General features: G+C 42.6%; 1 protein-coding gene across 1 annotated transcript in view; it reads left to right on the top strand.

The window, feature by feature from the left end:
- Positions 1–18,365, top strand: part of ZCWPW1 (zinc finger CW-type and PWWP domain containing 1) — an 867,839-nt gene that overhangs the window by 171,759 nt on the left and 677,715 nt on the right. Inside the window, exon 3 of the mRNA XM_069607206.1 lies at positions 15,841–15,924. Coding sequence (XP_069463307.1) covers positions 15,841–15,924 — 84 coding nt within the window. The remainder of the gene's footprint in view (positions 1–15,840; positions 15,925–18,365) is intronic.

The raw sequence follows: 18,365 nt of genomic DNA, 5'->3' as shown, positions 1-18,365 counted from the left end.
CTGAATACGCCAGTTTCTTTGCTGGACTAGAGGACAGAACCATTTAAGATGGTCCCCCTACAGGGCGGCCATCTTAAAACACTTTTCCGCCCACAGAAACCCCCAAGAGGCTCACAAAACGGTCTACAATCTGCAGTGCGGGGAAGATCAGGCCCCATGAGAGTTTTTGCAGGAGCTCAAACTCGCCTTCTTACAAACCACTAGGAGGGTGCGCACGGATAGCAGGGAGTTTGTAACCACCTTCTTTCATGCACTCGCCAAGTATATTATGAGCCAGCTGGTGCGGGACGTCCATGAGAAAAGAACTCTGGACTGGGTAATAGAGCAGGCAACCCGCATTTATGAGGTCCAAAAACCTGCAGAAAATAAAAATTTGAAGATTGAGTCAATCTAGCTGATACCTGTGAAACTCTGGAGCAAAGGCAAATGTTGAAACAGGTTTTCTTAGATTTTCAAGATCTCTTTGCAGTGGACTCATATGACTGTGGTTGCACCGAAATCCATACAATTCCCACGGACCCTGGAATGATTCCAGTGTTTGTGAAGCAATATCACTTGCTTACTACCACAGCAACCCCCCCTTTTTTTTTTTAGACCAGCATGGGTAGTGGGAACCCCACCTATGGACTTAGCTTTAAGGGATGGCTCCCTCCTCCTCTGCCAGTGGGTCTCCTGCAGGAACATGAGGTCTAACTTCGAACGGTTGAACTCGCAGATCGCTAAAGATCTCTTGTATGGGGAATTTAGCCCTCTAACGTTTAGGGAGCCCAATGCCATAGTTTTCACGGTGTCCATCATTTCAGGGCTGTGACCCAAGCTTAGTAACTCCTCTTATTGGTGCACTAATGTCTGTGGTCCTGTGCATTACCTTCAAATTGACACTTTTTTTACCCTAACCTCCTGTCAAGCTGTCCTAACTTTAACATGTACAACCTGAAAACCCTTTGAAAATCAACAAACTTCCCAACTCCCTCCCCCTGACCCCTCCTGGTGTCTGGACTACCGGCGACTTCAAGAATGTTGCTGTGCCAGACCACCTTTTGCTACCTCATCCTGTGGCTTTTTTGGGTCCAATTAACACATCTGAGCCCCTCCAAATAAACCTGATTCATTGACATTCACCTCCCCCGTGCCCCTGTGGATTTTAAGGATACAGCTCCATCATGATTATCACGTCGGCTGGTAGGGGCCTTGTATCGCTGTGAGAGGCTTGCCAAGCCTCTTTATCTATTGACATTTGTCAGGTAACTGCTCAGCTTCTAATGTCAATCTAGGGCTTCAGTTCAAAAAACTCTTGGGGTACCGGAGAGAAGACTTCCAAAGCCCCCTCCATAAGGCATCCTCCTAGGTCTGTGTGGGGGACATTGGATTCGGTTTCTTAAATTTGCGATGGTCTCTGACTCGTCTCCTGTCAAGAAAGCCTTTGTTCTTCGGGGCTTCACTCTGTGTTCCCCCTTGGTTCATGGGGGAGGGCCCTGGACCCCATTCTCCCGGAATCTCTTGAGTCATTCTACCGATGTCGTCTTCCATTGTAAGGTTATATTTATAACCTTAGAACTCAAAGGCTAAGCAACAGGGAAAGCCCCATCTGTATCGTACTCCTTTGGCAGCAAGCCATTTTGTCATGGGTGCACAGTCTCCTTCTGCTCAGGGTGAATGATATACTGTGATTTGCCAGTCTCACCAGTCCACAGGGCCTCTCCTTTTAGGCCATCTCCAGAATCTTAGCTTTCTCTGTATAATAGTCAAACCTGACCAGCACGGATCTTTGGCCACGGGCGCTTCCGCCCGCCCAGTGAGCTTTATCAATCATTGGCTCGTTGGTATTGTCCTCATTGAAAGTCTTCCTGACGATCTTGTTTATTGTCTTGATATTGTCGGTCTGTTTTTCTCCTTCTCATTCCGGGAACCCAAAAAATCTTAGATTATTACGGCGCTCAGTTTTTTCGAAGTCATCCATTTTTATTGCACACTTCTCCTCTCTTCTCTTGCGCTCCAACAGTCTCATATTGATTTGGGCCTCTAGTATGTCCACTGAGGATAGTTTGCCTCAAGCCCCTGGATTCGGTCGTCCATACTGTCCACCTTCTTGTCAAGCGTATCCAGTCTTTTACTGATATCTGCCCTTATTTCCTTGAGGAGCACTGCCATGACTTTGGTCATTGACTGGGCCTCCTCTGGGTCTGGTGATGTCGGGGCAGGCATGGTTTCCTGTGTAGGGCAGTTGTTCGTATTGGAATTTCTGGATTGAGGATGCCACATTCATGGTGGGGGCCTGTTGCCACCGGGCTCCTTCTGCCCTGAGGAAGGATTAGGACTGGGGGGGGGTTGTTGAACCTGAACAAAGGTTTGTGCTTGTAAATGCGTGCCGCTGATAGTACAGTCACATTTACTTCGCTCCGCTCCTAGACCTACCAGGCCAAATCGTCCAGCCTGAAGTACCCAAAGTCTTCTGAGTCTGTCCAGGAAACCTAGTGCCATGGACGTTTCACAGTCCCGCATATAATTAAGGACTCTCAAGCACAACGCTCCAGCTGCAAATTTAACAGACGATTACTCACACAGACAGTACCACGCTCACCGTTCATCCTGATGAAGGCCACTACCACCTCGGGCTCTCGCCCAGCCCTATATGGCCGAAACACTTCAATGTCGATGTTCCTTGACACAACTGTTAAAACCCCATTGTATATGTGTTTGTAGATAGTGTTGTGTACACCGTCTTGTTCAGTACCCCCGGACCTACTACAGTCCTGGGTAGCACTTTGTTGAATCTTGTCCTCACTTATCCGTATTTTGTATGTGTGCCTCACTTTGGAAATTTTACCTCGATACTAGAGAGGTTGATGCACACCTGTATTTCCTGTGTTCAAAACAACATCTGTCCGTACTACTTTCATGCTTATCGAAAGTCATGTAAACATTTAATTTTATCATCTGTGCCAAAAATTGGTTGGAGGCAAAATAAAATAGTGTCCACATCAGATAGCTGTGTACGGATCTCTCATCCTGATTTCTAACGCTTTGTATACAGAGTTCTGATGATATTTGCTGTCCCTTTGGGAATTAATTGCATGGATTTGCTGATCAAATGTGTTTCTATGTGTTTGGAGAACAAGACTTTTACTACCTTGAAAGCCCATGAAACGTTTTATTAATAACTTCAGAAGAAATATTTGAGAAGGATGCTGGTCTTTTTGAACTGATAATTGAAAGTAATTAGCAGTGTGAGGACTGTGGTAATTAGCCACAAAGGGGAGATTACTGTGGAAGAAAAATGTAGTTGCGTATTATGAGGATTGAAAAGATTGCAGACTGTAAATTGATTGTAAGCGAATTTAAAGGAAGTATGTGAAAATACTTTGATTGAAGAGAACTAGACTTTAAATTTGTTGCACTGCGTTGGTATAGTTATAGAAATTCCACTTTGGGTCATGAATGCCCGCAGTAAGAATGGAGAATTCAAACATGCGCACCAAAATGCTATTTTATTCTCAGGCTAGCGTTCTGCAGCCTCCGGATGCGTTTTTATTTTACCTTGCTTGGCATGTTTGTGTATTAACCGAAAACTGCTTAAAACGGCTAGTGATAAGAAAGTGTTTGCACTATTTGAATAATGAATGCACATCTGTGTTGATATTTCTTTAAAGAGGACAGTGACCTTATCGGACTAAGGCTTGCCCATCTCCTCATAGAGACCTATTCTACTAATTGGAAGGTGTAAAATCATCCCGAGTTAAGTCATAAAATATTCCTTTAGTTACATTAGCAACAGAGAGTGTGCTAGAACACTTATATAAATTGTTGTACGGAGAGGTAAATCAACTTCAGGATTGCTTGGAGATTGTGTGTCTGTCTCTGCATGCTCCCTGCATTGCTGCTATTAAAGATATACAGAACTCACTTCACTGAAATTTCAAGTCCACAGTTTGATTTCTTCTACAAAGGTAAGCTTGCTTATTGGTTTCAGGTAGATCACAGGACACCCTAAGTAGGTTTGGGACAGCTATTCTGATATAAGGGGACAGAGAAGCGCTTACAGCAGGAGGGTTAACAAGAAGGGAGGACAGACCAGGTAAGTCAGAACAACAGAATAGGAACAAAAGGCAGACCTTGATGGTAAACAAAAAGGAATGGGAACTATGCACCGGAAAAACAATGAGGAATCCCACAACGGGTGTACACAGGTTGCACATGTGTCTACCCACAGAAATAAGGTAAGCTCGATGCCTCTGTGCAAGTTAGTCTTACAGACACCACACCCTGCAAGACTGTGGAACTCGGTCAGCAAGAGTGTCTTCTGTATCTGGACTTTAAGGCACAAACAAGGAGTGTACGTACATGAGATGAGACCAGCCTGTGAGAGTCCAGCCGGAAAATCCAGTGGATGCCTTCTTTGGGAACAGAAAGCAACACGCTGTTACATGTATAGACTACGGGTAAAACAAGACTAAGGAAGGGGCAGAGATTGCCTTCTAGAGTATAGGGGCCAATCGCTGCATGAAGCAACACACAGAGGCATGGGGGCAGAACTATGACATTCTTGTCAGACACTAACAGCCCCAAAAGGGAAACAAGAATTCAGAACAGAAAAGAAGGCACTTGGAAATCAGAAAACTATAGAATGGAGCTGGTACAAGGTGACATAGGCAAGGAGCGGATACAAGGTAGCAGATGCAAGGTACTGGTAGAAAGTAACTTAATCCAGGTAAAAAAAGCAGGATGGAATACTGGACTGGAACCACATAAACTATGCAAGGCAAGACAGTGGAAAACAGGACTTAGAACTAAGGAAAAATGTCAAAAGTCAGGGGAAACAGATTGTGACTATATGGGGGTAAACCTTGAGACCAAATAGACTTGAAAGAGTAACAGAAGGAGGAGCAAGTAAGAGAGGGAGACTGAACGGTAAAAGCACAAGTAACAGTCTCGAAGCTGCAGGGAAATCAGCACAAGAAACAGAGATTATTGTCTGCTGGGACACAGCCCAAAGAATTGGGAAAATACACTGGCAGCAGGCAGAGGGAGGAGGACTGATCCAGCAAGGCAAGGCTCTGGAAATTGGAACAAGGCAGTACAGTAGCAGGGATCAGTCAGGAGCAAAGACCAAAGCAGAATGGGTGGCAAGGTCGAGAGTTATTCCACATTGGCTGCAGACAGCGCCACACAGAGATGTGACAAATGGTCAGGATGACTTCCCCTTTGCGTTCAATGCAATAAGTCCAAAAGAAATGTTTTACTCTTTCAGGTTCAAAAAACAAACCATAAGGAATGTTGGGTCTGCCTCTGAGAAATTCTTGTAGGGTTTTCAGTCATTAACAGTCTGAGGTGCATAATTGTCCTCTGCACTTTTATTCCCAGGTGTCAGGCATTTGCTGTCTTCTCCTTCCTTACCTTCCTGCTGGTATCGTCTTCTAAGTGTCGTCGTCTCCGGCTGTCTAAATTTGGGCAACTGTCATGCACCTGGTTTAGATTGATTCCTGACCTTTCCAGTTCTTCCTACATTTCGAGTGGGAGCGTGTTCATTTTTAAGCAATGTGATACTACCATTATATTTGATGCTTACAACATGTTATGAGCACTGTCATGTACCAGGCACACGTCCGCTGCATTGCAAAAATTCACCCACAACTACTGACGTGATAGCACATCTGATATTGTTGACACCATTATCATGCACCCATTCGCAGTGTCACGCTCGTACATGACCTTTGCACTTTGTCCCAACCTACTGCCTGCACTGCCCACCACCAGTAGACACCACAGCCATATTGTAGCATACACATTGTGTTTCCCACCGTCAACTCTTACCCCCCTTTTTTTGTGACAGTCTGTGCAACACATGAGCGCCTGAACATCTTCACAGGCACTGGGATAGACACCCTTATCCTGGCCGCTGCCCTTTAAACATGCCATCTTGCTGATGCCTTGCACACTCGCAGCCTCAGCCGTAGAGATACGGCACCGCCGTAGGAACCAGCTCGGCAGCACCGCGCACTCGCAATAAGTAAGTTCACAATGTACGCGCTTAACACACATGTATCTGATATGCCGCCACTCGACTCTTCTGGGGCATATTTTTAACTACATCCAGAACTGTATGACTTGGCGTTTCCACACGCTTTTACATGCTCACAGCCCCGTGTGCTCCCTCACTCCTAAGCGGCGCACCTGCTATTCAGTACTATCAGAAACTGCCTGGCTCCAACGTCGGGGCCCGCAGCAACCGGGGGGACACCCGCTTCTAGCACTGTTGTGCAACTTGGTAAAACACGCACAGGCACTCAAATGTATCATTTCTGCACAGCAATTCACAGTGCAATGTCGAAGTACTCTGTGACTCCTCCACTCCAAGGCGGGAGGGCACGCTTGCCACACCTCAAGCTCTCCTGCTCTCTAGTCACAGTCCTCACGGGCACGGCCAAGTTCCACCTGTTGTGGCCCGCAGCACCTCATGCACCTGTAGAGACACACACAGGCACTCTTGTATAACCGTGTCTGCACTATTGAATTTCCACGAAGTTCCTTCCCGTTTTTAACAAATGGCACCACTTCAGTCAACCACAGTGGGTTCGCCATGAGATCACTTCTCACCACCACGCATAGGACCTCCTCCCTCACCTCTTCCAGCCTAATACTCACCATAGGCTGTAGAAGGATTACACCATAATTGTGCCAAATGGTCATCGTAGCTTTCCTCATCCTCTGACAGGTACGACCGCGCTTTATACACAAGATGAAGACTCCATCCTGTGGAAGTGGATTCTCCCACTTCGAAATCTGAGCCAATGTGCTCCTCGGATTCGGTAAGCACCGGCATCTGCCTCTCAAGTATTTATTACTCCTTCTCTGCTAAACCTTTGTCAACCACCTACCTCCTGACACATTCTTTGTCTGTTTCATTCCAACAGACTGCATAGGATATTCCTCTCCTAAAGACACTCCTGTCCTGATGAAGGCCTAAACCACTAGAGCTCACCTAGCTCCACGCAAAATGGCCGAAACACTGTCGTGTTGACATGTTATATATTTTGTTGTTCAACTCTTTATAGTGCCCACACCTAATGGGCTACCTATCTGTTGATGATTCCACTAAATTCTCTAGCCTCCTTCCCAAGGAGCCCATAGAGAGTGAACAAAGATAAGATTCAGATTTTCTCAAATATTAACTACTTGATTGTCCCAACTCAGATACTACACTCTGTATGTCCGTAATGTTGAATATCATATGTTCTTTTAAAACAACAGTGTATTACCACACTAATTGCATTTAAAAATAAAAACTTTAGTGCAGAAAAACAGATTTTGGGCCTCATTACAACTCAGGCGTTAAGGGTTAACGCCACCGTTAACCCTTAACGCCTGATTCTGATTTTAACGCCTGCTTTTAGCAGGCGTTAAAATCCATGGCGCTAACCTGCCATGGTGCTAATTACGCCGCCGTAATTTACGGCGGCGTAATTAGCGCCTTCCCCACTCCCATTATGCCCTATGGGGCAAAAATGGGAATGGGGAAGGGAAAATGGGAAATGGGGATTTACCGCCCCACTCACCTTGGAATGGGGCGGTAAATCCGCCATCCACCATGGTGTAAACGGAGTTCCTCCTGTGAAGAACACGCCTCAAGACGCCATTATTTCATCTCCTCAGAATGGCCATCTTACTGAAGTAAAAATTCAGCAAGGAGAAATTCAACATCCTCCAAATTCCTTGAGACAAGGCGTGACTCTTTCCTCAGTTCAAACCGTCTCTCCAAAGACTGTCCCACAGAATCATGAAGAAATGCAAATTCCCCCAAAACTCACGGCACAAGACCCTACTCACCCCTTACCAAAGCTCGACCCGTCCGAGGCTCCAGCGATGAATTATGAGGAAACCCAAATCCGCGAGGAGCTTCCAACTACTATCTGAAAAGCAAGTTCTCCCAAATCAAATGCAAATACAGCCTCAATTACCAACAAGTCATTCTCCTTTAAATCAACTCATTACTGTACTTGAGGCAGATATTCCGGAACATCACATCAAACCAATTCCAAAAAGATCTTGTGAAGAATCTATACATATTCCTATTTCTGCCCCTTTGCTGGCTGTAACTCAGCAAGCAGCTGCAATGAAAAACAACCATTACCAGATGGATGAAATTGAAACTGCTGTGGACACATATCTTCGCCAACGTTCAAAAGAACTTAAGGCAATAGTTCTGACAAAAGAAAAAGGACCTCACGATTTGATCCTAAATTCTCAAGTACCAAATGCTAGTGAAGTTCAGCATCAATTGAATCCGCAGGGATCCTGGGAACAAGCAAGTCAATTAAGCTCCCTGTCCATATGATCAATGATCAGAATGAGACCATTAAGGCTGCGATTGAAAACTACTTTGCACAACATTTTCAGGCGTTGAAGCCCACTACTCAATCAAAAGAATTACAATAAAAAGTTACATTCTCTAATGACTCTGTTTCTTCTAAAGACTTCGTCGCACGACAAAAGACACCCAATTTGGTGAAAAATCATTTACATAAAAATCAACCTACAACAGAAAGTCCCTTCACTAAACATCAGAAGATGGATCCTAAAAAAAATGCTTTTACCAAATATCATACGTTGATATTGAAATGTCGTACAGCTCCACACCAACAGTATGACTTATCAAGAGCAAGCCTTCTTAACATCTTTAATGACGTTCATCAATTAGAAGATCTAACGTCAGTGGACATTGATCAAGTAGAATTCATTGGTGACGTGAACTTATCCATAGTTCGGCTATGGATGAAATCCGGTCTAGTGTTGAATACATTGTGGCAAGCAAGGATGGAACTCTTCAGAATGGGCTTCCTACTGGCCCAAGATCCTGAAAGGAAGAAGTGTGTAACACCGGGTGAAACACAAGTAAGCACGAAATCCGGCAATAATGAATGCCAGTGCGCGTTTTGTACCCTAGAACAACAAACTCCTACAGGACAACATCCCTTAGCTCAAGCATAACCATCATTGTAGCAAGGAGTGTCCAAAGAAAAATCAAGCTCTCTCTCACTCGTAAGCTGGAATACGAGGGGTCATAGCCACTTACAATGGGAATAGAATAACAACCTTACTGAGGCAGATATAGTAGCCCTTCAGGAAACCTGGATGTCTGTCGCTCCTACATGGGACAATCATGAGACTATTATTCCATCGTTATTAGCGCAAAAGGGCCGTCCTATGGCAGGCCTCGTAGTAGCCATTAAATCCAGCTCAGGACTAAAATGACAACCTTGGGCAAGTCCGAATAACAACATCCAACTTGTCAAAATCACAGTTAATTCTCAAGATCTGGCATTAATTAATTTATACAGAAACCCGGCAGCAATATCCGATGGCCCCTTCTATAAAGACTTGTCTGAGTTATTCAAATTGATTGCAAAAACGAAAGGAATAACATCAATCATATTAGCTGGTGATCTTAATCTCCACACCATTAAAACAACAAATGGGAAGAAAACCCAAGAGATTATTAAATGGAATAGCTTTATGATGCATGTAGGCATGAGAATGGCCAATGGATCACTTCCCGATGACATACCATCGCATGTGACTTGGCAGAGAGGAGCCTCGTCAAGGACCATCGATTATATATATCTATCAGAAGCCCAATTCATGCTGTCAACAAATTTTAAGATAATAACACAATCGGTGAGCTATCATCATATGTTAATGTTAATCTGGCCCCGGAATAATCATGACGATTAGCGAGAACGACAATGGATGTCACAAGCCCTAAGCATTAATAACGCTAAATCTCGCTTCAAGTGGACCCCGAAGAACTTGATATCGCTAAATGAGACACTGAAGGTGCAGTATAGATAAAATCAAATACATTCTTATGCTGACGTCTTGTCACTATACAAACATTTGTATATTCCTACAAGAAGAACACATAACCATACATCTGACCCTCATATGCAACAGGCAAAAAAACAATATCGAAAAGCTCTGAGAATAACCATGAAACTTCCTCTGATTGAGAGGATCAAAGCACGCATAGAGATTAAATCGCGCTACAGAAATTGGGCCAGATCCCATAAAGGAAAACTGTACAAGCAAGATGGTGAAGCTTTCTTGGTGGCCACATCGGATAAAAATGCCCCACAAATCTGGCAATTATTAAATGCAAACACAAACAATAAACAATTTCAGTCTCAACTAAATGGAGTCTCTGAAAGCCAATGGATAACAGACTTCATGTCGTTGTATGCTGACATGTCTTTTGATTTATTCCATTATAAAAGTCAATCTATCACCTTGGATCCTAGAATGTTCAGAGTCCATAGTAGAAGAACTAATATTGAAGTCATCATCATCTCGAGCTGCTGGACCTGATGACATTACCAACTATATTCTTTTTTTTTTAAACTCTTTATTTCTCATTTTCAACAATATTCAACAAGCAGTATCATCATCATAAGTCATTGAACTGCAAAATATACAATAGCAGGAAGCAATACAGCAGAATTTCATACCATGACCCCATATCCCACCATATCAAAATGTAAAATTAACTTAAAATCAAACCAGATATATCAAACAAATAACAACAGACAAACAAGACTACACAAAACAACCACATAAACAACACAATTCCCCCCCCCCCTATATGTAAAGTACCTGAAAGTAAACCATTTCACTCCACTCTATAATTCAACCTAGCATTATCCATAAAGGTCACTAAAACTCTCCCACATTTCATCATAAAGTTCTGCCTTGTTTTGTTTACTAAACATAGTTTTTTCAAATCTTGATAAAGCTCTAACATCCAAAATCCACTCCTCCACTGTCGGCTTTTTCCGTGTCTTCCAGACCTTCAACACTTGTTTAACCGCCACCAACAAAACTTTACGCACCCCGCACAATATCACCCAACTTACATTACGCCCACCACCATACGACAGGAATATAACTGCTAAGGGATTGCGTGGGTAAACAACGTCCCAGACCTGATCAATCCTGTCAATAACCTCCCTCCAAAATCTTACCACCCTTTCACAATGCCACAACATATGTAACAGAGTACCCTGTTCTTTTCCACAACCCCAACACAAATGATTTGTGTTGGGGTTGTGGAAAAGACCAACTATATTCTAAAACAGCATTCTAAACATTGGGCAATCATTCTAAACAAGATCTTTCAGCGCATTCTTAGATCTCAGAAAATCCCGGACTCATGGCGTACTTAGTCCCGATCTTTAAAAAGGGTGTTTGTGGAACACCGTCGAACTATCGACCGATAGCTCTATTGGACTCCCCAGGTAAAATCTTTCATCGCCTAGTCCTAAGGGACTTTAATAGATGGGCACAGTCGAGTAACTGTCGTGAACAAACTCAGACATGCTTTGTTGCTGGCCTTGGGACTGCGGTCAATTTAATGATACTCAACGCTTTAAAAGAACAAGCACAAAATACAAAATCATCTTTGTTCTTTGCATTTATTGATCTAAATGCTGCCTTTGATTCAGTCTCCAGACTGAAGCTAATTGAAAAACTGATCAAAGCACAATGTCCTCAAAATCTGATAGACATCATTTTCGCACTACATTCTTCAACTTCTATACAGGTTCGGCTGACTATCATGGGTTTGTTATCTGCGGTAATAAGAACATCAAGAGGGCTGAAGCAGGGATGTATCTTAGCTTCAGCCCTCTTTCATTTCTTTATCCATGATGTTAGAGATATCTTTTTGTCCATAGCATCAGATTCACCTAAAATGAATTCAATTGCTATACAAGCATTATGATATGCTGACGATCTTGTTCTTGTCTCAAAGACCCCGATAGGACTGCAAAAGCTAATATCTGCACTTGTTATTTACTTTGAGCATGAGCTGTCAATGAATGTAAATAAATCGCAGATTGTAGCATATACTCCCAAATTAAACTACAGAAATAAATTTGTTGGGTTAAAGACCTTACCTTAGATGTTGTTCCTAACTACAAATACCTGAGCTCACAATTTGAAGGTAATTCTTCTGCCACATTACACCTACATACATTGCAAAATAAATTAACTTCAGCCATATCCCAAACTAAATTAATTCTCCATAAATATGGCAAATTCACTATCAACCCAGCGCTACATTTCTGGCAACAAAACGTATCGCCTGTGTTATTGTATGGGTTGGAGTCAAGAGCTATGACCACCACTAACTGTCTGAATAAATTAGAAGCCACATTTTGGAGACACATTTTAAATGTACCACAATCCACCCCTGGTCCTTCTTTGAGATTTGAGCTAGGTCTTACAACTCGAAGTGCAAAATATCACTAGCAACTATGTGCTTTACTTCGCAAATGTCTTGTCAATTCCAATGAAGAGTCAATTCTTGCCACATTATCATCTTACTTGTTTTCTTCGAATCATCTGTTTATCCAGAAATGTACCAAATATGTTTACCAAATTATGGCTGTGGCAGATGTCAATCTTGAAACACTCATAATGAATCCTGTTACAGCAAAAAAGAAAATCTTTCTCCAGGATTGGATTGAGACTCGCTCATTATGTTTACAATATAAGTACTTTAACAGCAAATGCTACGTTGACAAGAAAATGGGGATTGTTGAATTTGTCGAAATCTCCATCTACACAAATACGTATGGCAATGGTAAGAATGCGACTTAACTTATGGCCCACTCGTGATATCTTGGCCCAACGTAGACAAATTTGTATGTCAGAGAATTTTTGTAGCTTTTGCAGTGATTTAACACAAAAAGAAACCCTAGAACACCTAATCATAGAATGTGTAGCTTTGATTCCCTTGAGAAATAAATAATACGAGAAGCGCATGGCTGTAGTTGCAAATGTGAAGCCGGACTTTAGATGGGCTTTCCGACTTAACGCTGCTAATATGAGCATAAATATAGCCTCAGTGAATTTTCTTACTGCTCTTCATTTGAACGATCAATAGTACCAGTGAGAACTGCTAACGAAATGTTACAGAATGTCATACATTTCTATTGTAAATTGCTCCTTTAGGCAGAGACTTGATGTACATCAGTTACACATCTTCTAACAAATGGTTAATGGTAGAAAAACATCTTTATCTCTTACAACCCTTTTATAGATCGGATGTTGGTGATACTGTCTCAATTATTTCTTTATGTTTAAATAATCAAAGATGAATTGTGTAACTAACTTAGAATTCTTTCCTTTCTGTAACTTAGTATTGTTTTTAAATGTGCTCTTTGAAATGTCCTGATTACTATGTAAATAATTTGGAATTCTCTTTTTTCTAATCAATTAGGGCTAAAAAAAAATGTTTTATGTTAAATTGCAAAAAGATTGATTTCAGCTAAATTTCAATAAAGAAATAAAAAACATATGGGGTCTCACATGTAACTAACTCTTCTCTTGCTGTTCTGATATGTTCAGGTACCAACATAGAACAAATGGGTCTTCACAGGCCAGGTGATTGCCGGGAGACACATTTTCACCCAGACGTGGCTGAACAGCAGATTGCGAGCTTAATCATCAGTAAATAACCCATAACCAAACTTAAACTGAACCTCTGCACAAAGACAGGATTCATGGCCTTCCCCTCACTGTACATATCCATTATTCCAAACCTCAGCTTTCGATTTACCACATATGTGTAAGTCTTTAATAAAAATGGGGACAAAAGTATGAACTAACTTTGGAGCCATTTTTGAAAAAGGGTTTTTAAATCAGTACAACAGTGCAATCAAGATTTTGGTGTAGGCGCCAATGATAAATAGGTTGAAATACTGTCAGCTGAGATAATGGGTGCTTCACCCATCATTGATGTCGGGGGCCACCAGGGAGTTCATGGCTTCTGAATAAATTATGCACAGACTACCAAAAACACAATTTCAACAGTTTTTAAGTTGGTATTGTAAGTTAAGTGGGGATTCAGACTAAGCCATAGCAAGCAGGGGGGAAAAGGTCCCGAGCAGATCTCTAAAAGATAAAATGTGGGACGTGAAATAGGGTAGGACAGGTTCAGCCTCTGTCCTTGCTCTTCATAGTCAAGTTTAGTACAAAATGCCATGTATGTAAGACTACATATTGGAAAAACCAGAGAGCTTTCACACCGCTAAGTCGAAACGATGCTCAACAGCTTTTTGTTTGTTTTTTTTTTTTAAAGTTTGTGGCTCTCCTACATATCTGATGAAAATAACCAGAACTATATGATTTTAGGCAGCAATTTAGCTCCTCATTAGGCGGATGGTGGGCTTTCAGTCCCTAAGTCACACCTGTTTTTATAATTGGGTATGCTTCCAGATAATGAGATCTATAGGCCTTGAAATGTTAGTCCGTTATTGGCTCAGCTGCTCTTTGCTGCATATTTCATGATTTGTAATAGGGGAGGTGCACAAATCAACAATGAGTATGAGGATTATATATGTTTGGGTTGTTTATTAAATGGAGAAGTTGTCTCAATCAATTACAGATATGACTGGGACATTTTCAAAGACTTGGGTCTCATTAATAGAATATTTATCGAAGGACAACAATACCATCAATTGCTCGTCTTTCACAGTAAAATAAACATCTTTGGATTATGTCATAGAAATCAAACTAAGGTTTTCTAAAATGTTTACTTTATGTTGAACCTGGAGGAAGGACATGGGAGCGAACAAGTTGGAGGGGTTTATATAGAACCGAATTTGTGACTTATATGTTGAAGAAAAATGATTGAAAGAAGATTTCCAGTAACGTGTTTTGGACACATGTACTTGCTCATTGCTTCCTGGGTCCTTGAGCTGGAGTTATACAACAGGCAGTCCAATCCAGCATCTATATACAGAGCTGAAATCTGGGGTTATGACAAGGGCAAAAGTCTACTAACTGTAGAAAACAAATTTTCTAAGCAACTGCTACTACTTCCCCAGAGTGCACCATCGGCTCTAGTACACATAGAATTGGGTGTCCAAGAGCTGGTGGACCTGCTTGATTACAAACCTGTTTTTTACAGTTTTTTTTACTGGCTAAGACCGTGGTCTTCCAAGGGAATCGAATAATATTGAGAAGCTGTGAAGCACATTTTGTCTCTTGAGGGTGGTAAAAGCCTGTCATGAGCCAGACACGTGAGGAAATTGCTGTTCGAACTAAATGAACCCAGAGCTTGGGAATATCCCAACACCACCGTGAAGGCTGACCTTTGCAGGCATAAAACATTGGTATGCAGTAGATACACAGAGTCAATGGTAGGCCAGGCCATATGCCTAAAGTTAGCATATTTATCACATAAGAATTCCCAAGGCTTCGAGAAGTATCTTGTTATAATCACTCCACCTTTCGAACAGTCTTTATACGCATGCTTAAGGCTGGGGACCTTGCCATTGGCTGCTTTTACGATACAGTGGAGTCCGGAAGGTAGAGGAGTGTGTCCCATGTGTGGAGCTATTAATGAGGAAGTACCTCATTTTTTTGTTTACATGCGAGAAGCTGCACCACTTAAGATGTGTCTACTTAAGACCAATAAGAAGAGCTGCCGAGGTTCTTACTATTGGAATGGCTATGGATCTCTGTAGAAGTACTGAAAAGTTGGATGTGGTTTATGCAATAGCTTGCTTCATTCACAGAACAGGGCTTTGTACTATGCAGCTATAGAAGCTGGAAAATAATAGTTCAGATCATGTTAGACACGCTGCTATTTCTTGAGAACTTTATTTCAATGTAATTTAATATACAACACTGATAGTTTGATTAATTGTTGATTATATATCTGTGTAACTTGCACATTTTTTATGGTGAATACCGAATAAAAGCATTTTGATTGGTTGATTGTAAACCATAAACATACATACAAATCTTCTGATATCCATGTTCTCTGATTTACCATTGCAGAAAAAGGGAAAGAACAAAGAGTACAGCAAAAGGTTTGCCATAGGTTTAAAGATGGCAGAGGAAGCAGAGAAAATGAACATTCAGGTACAGAAGAAATATACAAACTAAAGGAAGAGCAAAACTGTTCTTGTCTTGGTACTATACATGGATATCAGGGCTGAGAATAGATGTAGGATCTGGAAATTATGTTCTGATAAAAAATAGAAATTCTGAGGCAGGACCAAGTTGTGTTGAAACAAGTGTAGATTTAGCGACATGCGTCAGATAGTACAGAGTACACCTTTGTCACCTCCACATTCCTCTATAACTTATGCTAGCCATAGTACAACAAGGTCTGCATCCCCTTTCAAATTAGCACACAGAGGCTCAGTAACTGCGGCACATTCTTACTTGCATGCTCCTTCCCCTCAGTCTGTTTTTCGACGACGGACTGGTTGGTTGCCTGATGTGCAACTCTTCTTTTTATTTGCCTCTTTCCTACAGTCCTTTTTCTTTGAATTTTCTTTCCCTCACTCCTTAATTTGGTCTCCCATTTCTACCAGGGAAAGCGGGGTTTGCAGTGTGGCTATCGTGCCGCAGCAGATTCTTGCCAGTAAAGCCTCATTCACTCTGAAGTATTTGGGGCCGCTCACTGTTGGGCCTGATGTGTGACACATATCCTCTCAAGTCTCTGTGTATTACATTATTCAGACAGAAAGAACTCTTTGTTGCCCCTTCGGATCACCCCAGTGGTTTTGTCGATCCCATGAAGAAGGTGAGTAAAACAATGTTTTCCTTGGCACCCCAGTCATTTGCTTTCTTTCTGGGGATCGACCAGAACAGGAACCTCTGTGTTGGGTGTGCCGCGACTAGCCCCTGCACGAACGGGGAACCGCTGATGCTTCTTCGGCAGCTGTTATCAGTGCTCACACAAGACCTTTTCTAGGTCTATCACTGGGCTTCAGCCCGAGGGGGCATCGACCGTTTAAGGGGCTAGTAACGGGAGCCTTCCTCCAGGGGGGAATTATCCTGGTGCTAGGACATGTCCCAAGGCCACTTTCCTCACGATTACCGGATCCAAGCCTAAGTGCCCTAGAAGGCCTGTGCTGGAGGTCGGTGCTGCATGTAGAATCTCTGTGGTCTGCTTCTCTACCTCAAAGGCGTCAATGTCTACTGTTTCATCTGCTAAACAGGTAATGGCAGAAAACTGTTTGTCTGTTTGGTTTGGAATCAAGACAATACAGAGCAATACTGGTTTGAATCCCAGTCCTACGCTTAGAGACTGGTCTCTGGTATTTAGAGCATTATAAAAGATTAGTTAATTATTCAGTGTCCATCTCTTAACCAGGCTGCTCGCTTGTGCATGTTGCATCCCCAGCCTCTTCAGAACAGAGCATGGGAGGTAAGGGTCCTGATGATTTTATCCCTCCTCTTGCTCTGGGTACATTTGGGCTGACACCTTTCATCCCTAGAGTAGAGTGGCCCCCCTGTGTCAGAAGCTATACCAGGTGTTATTTGTCCATAACACTGGGGCCATAGCCTTTCAGACACCTTGCTCGTCCCCACCCTTTCCCATGGGTCATGGCTCAACCGAGGATCCGTTCTTCAAAAGATTTGAGTACTTTATACATTGTCAACCGATGCAAAAATATTTCAAGGATCTCTTGACCTCGTCCCCGACTTCCCCTTCGAGAGACAAACACCACAAGCTTTGGAAGCCACACCCTTGACACCGGAGGCTGCTCCTCCGTTGCCAGTGGATCCTCTACCACCTCCTGTAGTAATATCCATGTCTCCAATGGACAATGATCGCCAAGGTGATCCAGATCAGACGCTCAAAGATGACACTAAAAAAGTGCCTATGTCTTCTAAGGTTTTCCATGAAGGGGTCACTGGCCTTATTGATTACCTAGGTATTACGATTCTGGCACAACCTCAGGTAGATCAAGATGTGCTCTTCTGACTGCTTTTCTTTAGAAAAGCCGACAAGTTGGTGATCCACCTCAACCGGATGAGGTGGATGAGGCCAACAACCTCTGGCAAAAATCAACATTGTACAGGCTGCTACAATTTCCGTTAAGGGCACATTCTCTAGGTCTATATCTCAACCCCCTTTGGGGCATGGTAACTGTCTGCTGGACAGGTCGCAGAGTATACCACAATTTGGCCCTCCAACTGCACCTGGCGAATACAAAAGAAGTAATAACTGCGGTGGACCTGAAGTTCTGTAAAAACTAGGGGACCCTGACTCCCATCTGCCGGTAGAGTATTATGCAGGCTTTCGTTCAGGCATTGTGGATTCTAGAAAGGTGGTGCTTGATTTGATGGACACAGCCTACCATCATCTGGACAAGGCAGTTAGGGCATTGCCTTGAGGGTTTCAATGAGGAAGCAGGCCCTGCGGAGGGCAACAAAGTTCCAGAAGGATATCCAGGATGGTATTCTTGAGTTGTCCTTCAGTGGCACAGAACTCTTTAGTCCGGACACAGATGAGGAGCTGAACAATTAAACAATGAGTGCTCAGATAGCTAACTCCTTATCTTACT

Source organism: Ambystoma mexicanum, chromosome 1p (assembly GCF_040938575.1).
Source record: "Ambystoma mexicanum isolate Mex_15411 chromosome 1p, UKY_AmexF1_1, whole genome shotgun sequence".
In the NCBI taxonomy this organism is placed as follows: Eukaryota; Metazoa; Chordata; class Amphibia; order Caudata; family Ambystomatidae; genus Ambystoma; species Ambystoma mexicanum.
Note: the sequence above shows the minus strand (reverse complement) of the source record. Positions and strands in the feature narration are given on the sequence as shown.